The sequence below is a fragment of the Myotis brandtii genome, unplaced genomic scaffold, assembly GCF_000412655.1.
Source record: "Myotis brandtii unplaced genomic scaffold, ASM41265v1 scaffold1064, whole genome shotgun sequence".
Taxonomy (NCBI): domain Eukaryota; kingdom Metazoa; phylum Chordata; class Mammalia; order Chiroptera; family Vespertilionidae; genus Myotis; species Myotis brandtii.
This window is the reverse complement of record NW_005353602.1, coordinates 494839-501033: the sequence shown is the minus strand read 5'-3', so window position 1 is coordinate 501033 and position 6195 is coordinate 494839. Positions and strand designations below refer to the sequence as shown.

Sequence of the window (6195 nt, the reverse complement as noted above, 5' to 3'; positions counted from 1 at the left end):
CCGCTGTGGCCACATGTACCACCTGCTGTGCCTGGTGGCCATGTACTCCAACGGCAACAAGGTGGGCTGGGGGACCGTGCGTGGGGGGCTGGCGAGGGAGCCCCGTGGAGCCGGGGCCTCGGGGACCTCACCCAGCCTCCCCTGCTGCAGGACGGCAGCCTGCAGTGCCCCACCTGCAAGGCCATCTACGGGGAGAAGACGGGCACTCAGCCCCCCGGGAAGATGGAGTTCCACCTCATCCCCCACTCGCTGCCTGGCTTCGCGGACACCCAGACCATCCGCATTGTCTATGACATCCCCACAGGCATCCAGGTGAGCCCCCTCGGACCCCTGACCCCAACTCCTCCGACCCCTCCAGAGGCCCCCCACTCCTGTCTGTGGTTCCAGCCCTGCTGCTCCTTCCCGCAGGGCCCTGAGCACCCCAATCCAGGCAAGAAGTTCACCGCCAGAGGCTTCCCGCGCCACTGCTATCTGCCCAACAACGAGAAAGGCCGGAAGGTGGGTGTCGTGAGGCTGCAGGGCTGTGGGCCAGGGCCTGCTCTCACACTCCTCCCACACCAGCAGGCCCGGGACCACCTAGTGTGCGTCTAGCCCTGCCAGGCACTGCAGAGGTCAAGGTCTTGGCTCCATGTTACGGATAAAGAAACAGCCTCAGAGAGGGCAAGTAACTTGCCCAAGGTCACACAGCCAGTAAGTGGTGGAGCCTGTATTTGAACCCAAGCAGTCCAGGCTTTTCACCACCACATTATAGGTGTTGTGTCTGCTTCTACTTATTATTTTTCGGGAGAAGCCAGAAATGCTGATTTTCATGTGAAATCTGCAGGTTTTTAAATATTGCCAACGAAGTCACATAGTGTGGGGTCCAAACCAAGCTGCAGAGGGCCATCGCTTTGAGGCCCTCCCTTCACCCCAGAAGAAACAGGCAGATAACTTGGAATGAGTCAGTCCAGGGAAGGAAACTGCCAAGCCAGCAGCCACAGGGCCTCCTGCTGGGCTCAGGGGGCCTCCTGGAGCCACAGTGTGGCAGGGAGGGGAGGCGGGGCTAGAGGGGGCCGTGGGCGGGGCTGCCTATGACCCCGCCCACCACACGGCTCTGCAGGTGTTGCGACTGCTCATCACCGCCTGGGAGCGGAGGCTCATCTTCACCATCGGCACGTCCAACACCACGGGCGAGTCGGACACCGTGGTGTGGAACGAGATCCACCACAAGACCGAGTTCGGATCCAACCTCACGGGCCACGGCTACCCGGACGCGAGCTACCTAGACAACGTGCTGGCCGAGCTCACAGCCCAGGGCGTGTCGGAGGCCACGGCCAAAGCCTGAGGCCCCAGGCTGCCCACGGTCCCTCCTGCTTTGCCCCTGGCCCAGCACAGGCCTCCCTCCACCAGGTCTGTCTTCCTGGTGGCCCAGGTTCAGGGCTGGGGAGGAGCCTGTGGAAGAAGCCAGAAGCGCTCTGGACATTTGGCTGGTGGCCACTGGGAATGATGGGAAGACGGCAGGCCGGCCAGCTCCAACTCTGGGAGGGTCGCAGGGAGAGCACCAGAGACCACAGCGACCTCCCTCCCACCCCTCACACAAACAGTGTCCTGTTGAACACATGCACGCACACCCACGTGCCTCTACTTGCCCCCAATCTGGGGGGGAAGAGACAGAAGACCCCTGTGACACTCCATGTGGATCCCGTGTGTGTCTGTCACCTCCGTCCGTACAAGCTTGTCTGCCAGCAGGAGGATTCCGGTCAAGCACGTAGGGACCTGCTGGGGCTCCTGGGGGAGAAGGGGACCCTTGGGGAGCTCTGCTGACCCCGTCTGTGTCACCATCTCTGCCCTGAGCAGTTCTGCAAAGGGGCCAGCCAGAGAGAGGGGGCCTAGAGGTATCATTTGTGCTCGTGTCTCCTCATCCTCTAGGACCCTGACCTCCTCCTCCGCCCTTCCCATCCCCAGGCCTATGTCTGTCCCAGATAAAGGCGCTGTTCTCCTTTCCTCCCACCCCATCCTCTCCACCAAGTCGTTCGTTTCCAATGTCGAGACCCAAAGGCCGGGGCTTCTGGCTTCGGGAGCGAGGCGAGGAGGCCTGGCTTAAGCCAGCGGGTCTGGAAAAGCAGACGAGAGCAGAGCGTCCATTTCCCTTACTTGGAAGTGGGCAGTGGGGTGGCTGATGGTCTCCACCAACCAGGGGCCTGTTGCCCAGGCAACTCACCAGCTCCGCCTCTGTTGATTGGCTGCCACGGTGGAAGTCAGCCAAGAATTAAAGGGACGCCAGTGATCGCTCTTTTGAAAACCTACCAGTCCCACTGTGGGTGGAGAAATAAACGGTCTTTCTCCTCCTCGCCCCGTCTTTTCCTGCCAAGGAAGGAGGGCGGGGGGCAGCTCTGTTCCTGGGGACCTTGCAACAAATGACGACCCTAGGACCGTTGCCCCTCTTGGCCTTGGGCAGCTGGCGAGGCAGGGTCCCCATAATTCTCTTGTCCGGGGGCAGAGGGTGTGATGGTAGCAGAGGCAGACCTACCCGAGAAGATAGAGGTTAAGGTTTGTTCTCGGGCAGGGGCACCAAGCAATGCACACAGTGCTCCCTGGTACAATTACTAGGAATGAGGGGCTCGGCTGGGAGCTCAGCGCCTCTGGGAAAGTATGGGAGAAAGCTGGGAGACGCATGACCAGCTCCTTGGTACCTCCGAACCCCAGTCTCTGCCCTGGAGGAGGAGGGCCAGGTTCTGTCTACCGAGGGAAGAGCCAATCCCAGGATCTGCAACAAGCTTCTGATCGGGCGTTTGCAACAGCCAGGAATGCCCAGGTGGCTGTTGTGGGTGCTGCGGCTCCAAGCGACCCCTGCTGGCCACACATGGGATAGCGCTGCATCCTGCTCCACCTCCCAATTCAGGTAGGCTCAGTTTCTGCCCCACCCTATAGTCACACAAAACCAGAGTCCTTGGAGGCCCTATTAGGTCTGCCCGTTGGGTGTTTCCAAACATTTTATCCTCTGGGATTCATTCTTCAACAGGCTCTCACCCCAAACTCTAATAGGTAAAATCGCCCAGCCCCGTGATCCTCAAATCCCATGATCATCCAGGTCACCTGAGCAGCTTGTTAAGAATCCTGACTCCTCCCACCCACACTCCTTCAGGTTGTGATGCAGTAGATCCCGGTGCAGCCCAGGGAGCTGCATTTCTAGCAGACACCCCGCGGGGAGGGGAGGCTGGGGGCCACACTCTGAGAAACTCCTCCCTGGTTCCTGAGCTATTTCTAAGTCACTCCCTCCTCGTTTTATACAGGGTAAACTGAGGCTCAAAGGGGGAAAGGAGCCTGGCTGAAGGTGTCCCAGACTCCCAGGGTCTGTCCTGGGCCTTGCACTTTGCGCTCCCAGCCTGTTCTTCCTCAGGCACCTGATTCTGGAAGCTTGTGGTTAGGACCGTCCGCCCAGGGCACGGCTCAGGAGGATCAGTGCGGGTACAGTGATTGGCAGACGTGAAAACAGGAAGGGCTGAGCCCGTTTAGTGCTTGCCTGGGGCAACAAGGCCACATGGGCATGAGGGATTCAGGTACAGCTGTATCCAGCAGCCTCAGTGGGGTGGGTAGAGGCCGGTCCCGTGAAGCAGAGACCTCAGGCTGAGCCAAATGAGTCAGGTTCCTTATCCCAGCCACTCCAGTCTGCCTCAACCCAGTCAACTCAGAGAGTGAGACTCCTTCAGTGCGAGGCTGGCCCCTGCCTCCACGCGCCAGGCTTTGGGCTCAGAGCACGTGGAACTAGGAGGTCTCCAGAAGCCTCAGCATCGATGAAGAAGGTACAGGACAGCCGCAAGGAGACTCCTGGGCCAGGGTGCACTGAAACAGGCCCAGTGGCTCCTCATTCTTCTCCCAGGCTGCCTGTGGCATTTCCTCAGGGCCCGCGGGGACCCGAGACCGCCTTCCTCTGCTCCTGCCGCTGGAACTCCTCATGGGCTCGATCCAGGTCCTCCAGCACCTCCAGCAGGCGGGCCGCTGCTTCTCTCTGCCCAGCCAGGGCATCGGGACAGGCCCCTGGGAGGGAGGCAAGGGGGCCCCAAGGGCTTAGCCAGGGCAGGGCAGGCTGCCAGAACCCACACCCAGTGGCTTTCTCGGGCTCCAGATTTGCCTGGTGCCGTGAGAATCCTTAAAGGGACTAGAACCCACACACACAGCCTTGGGCCTGCTGGTGGATACGGGAGAGGGGCTTGGAGGTCTCAGGGATGTACTCGCAGGTTGTGGGAGGTGTCAGAGCACGCCAAGGAAAGGGACCGCCTTAACTTGACCCTTACCTTCCATGGCACCGGAGTCCTCCATGTCTGCCTCCGGACTTGAATCCATGTTGAAATCCTCCAGGAATTTCATCCTAGAAATTGAGAGGGAGAAAGACAAGGCTGAGCCCTGCCTTAGGGATTCTCTGCTGGTTGCAGGAGATGTTCAGGTTCTCACTAACCAGCACCACCCACATCCTCATCACAGCCAGTGTCTACAGCAGCGGTTCTCAACCTGTGGGTCGCGACCCCTTTGGCGGTCAAACGACCCTTTCACAGGGGTCGCCTAAGACCATCCTGCATATCAGATATTTACATGACGATTCATCACAGTAGCAACATGACAGTTATGAAGTAGCAACGAAAATAATTTTATGGTTGGGTCACAACATGAGGAACTGTATTTAAAGGGCCATAAGGTTGAGAACCACAGAACCACTGGTCTATAGAGTCCCAGACACTGTTCTCGGCCCTTCAATGGGTTAACTTATTCAATTACCACAAAAAAGGATCTGAGGTAGGTGCTTCCTATTACCTCCGTTTACTGATGATCACTGAGGCACAGAGAGGTAAATAACCTGCCTAAGGCTGCACAGCATCACAATAGTTACCATTTATCGAAAGCTATCTATATGTGGCCCGGCAGCTACACAGGGCTCTACCTGTATTAGCTCATTTGATCCTCAGGACAACCCCATGAGGTGGGTACTGTTACTAACCGTCGTTTCCAAAAGAGGAAACTAAGGTACAGAGAAGGTAAGCAACTTGCCCAAGACCACACAGCCAGCATGTGGCCAGGCCAGGATTTGAACCCACGAAGGCCAGCTGCAGCACCCACTCTGCAATGAGTTGGAACAAATGTCTGTCGCTGGATAACAATGACCCTGTGACCAGGAAGGGGAAGGGGCACAGCCACGGTCTCTGGAGCCCCAGGTACTAGAAGATGCTAAGATCCAGGGATGAGGGTCCACCCGAGGGTGCTTCCCCACCCTCACCTTGAGCTGGCCCCACCCCCTGCCCCACCCTCAGCTGATGCGCATGGAAAGAATGACTAGATGAGTAGGGGAGGCCTCAGTGGGCAGCTGGCCCAGCTGGTCCTGGGGGTGAAGTGGGTGGGGGGGGGGCACCCACCTGAGCTGGTCCCGTCCCAGGAGCAGCTGCCGATACACCATCTGCGTCTCAGCATCGGGATCCAGGGGGTCACTCCAGTCTCCCAGGGTGACAGCCGAGTGTGTGTGGCTGCAACCGGCAGCTGAGGGGACACAGTGTCATCCATAACCCCTCTCACCCGCCCCTCCATTAGCCCCCAAGGCAGGCTGTCACCAACCCCTGCCCCTTCTGCCTCTACTTCAAGCCCCTCTGCCTCCACCCTCGCCCAGCAGAGCACTGGCCTCACCTCTCTCCAGCCTCCCACAGTCTAGGCACCAGCCACATGGAGCCTTTTAACCTTCCTGCCCTCTCTGCCTCCAGTCCAGGCCTTTGCTCGCCTGCAACATCCTTCCTTACCCCATCCCTGAACCCAGCTTCGCTGCTCCACTCCTACTCTTCTCAGGTCACATCTAAGCAGCACCTCCTCCAGAAAGCCCTCCTTGATCTCCTGCCCGTCCTCTGGAGTCCCAAAGCCCCGTCTTGGCACTTAGGAAGCTGTATTACAAGTGTCTGGTTATTCGCTTTTCTTCCCTGAGAGCAGGCCTGACGCCTGTCTGTGGACCACTAGATGCCTGGTGCGAAGTGGGTGCTTACAGGATCATACCCCACATTTAATCCTCACAAAACCGTAGGAGGGAGGCCGGTTATCAGCCGCATTCCACCCTTGAGGGGCCTGATGTTGCTCAGCGAGCCCAGACAGCTGATTGGCAGGTGGGGAGGGCGGAGCCTGAGCCCGCCCTGCCCCCTCACCTGAGAGCTCCGCCTGGAGGCAGCAGGTCCAGCGCGCGCCGCG

The 6195-nt window shown here is 59.0% G+C and overlaps 1 protein-coding gene and 1 long non-coding RNA gene across 2 annotated transcripts in view; one reads left to right on the top strand and one right to left on the bottom strand.

The window, feature by feature from the left end:
* Positions 1-2330, top strand: part of DTX1 (deltex 1, E3 ubiquitin ligase) — a 30484-nt gene extending 28154 nt beyond the window's left edge. The window contains exons 8-11 of the mRNA XM_005857040.2: positions 5-61; positions 151-312; positions 409-498; positions 1100-2330. Of these exons, the coding sequence (XP_005857102.1) occupies positions 5-61; positions 151-312; positions 409-498; positions 1100-1324 (534 nt within the window). The 3' untranslated portion in view covers positions 1325-2330. The remainder of the gene's footprint in view (positions 1-4; positions 62-150; positions 313-408; positions 499-1099) is intronic.
* Positions 2331-5383: 3053 nt separating this feature from the next.
* Positions 5384-6195, bottom strand: LOC106726404. The gene is made up of 2 exons (XR_001362475.1): positions 6153-6195; positions 5384-5505 (listed from the first exon to the last, which is right to left on the bottom strand). It is a non-coding gene; the product is annotated as an uncharacterized LOC106726404 (long non-coding RNA).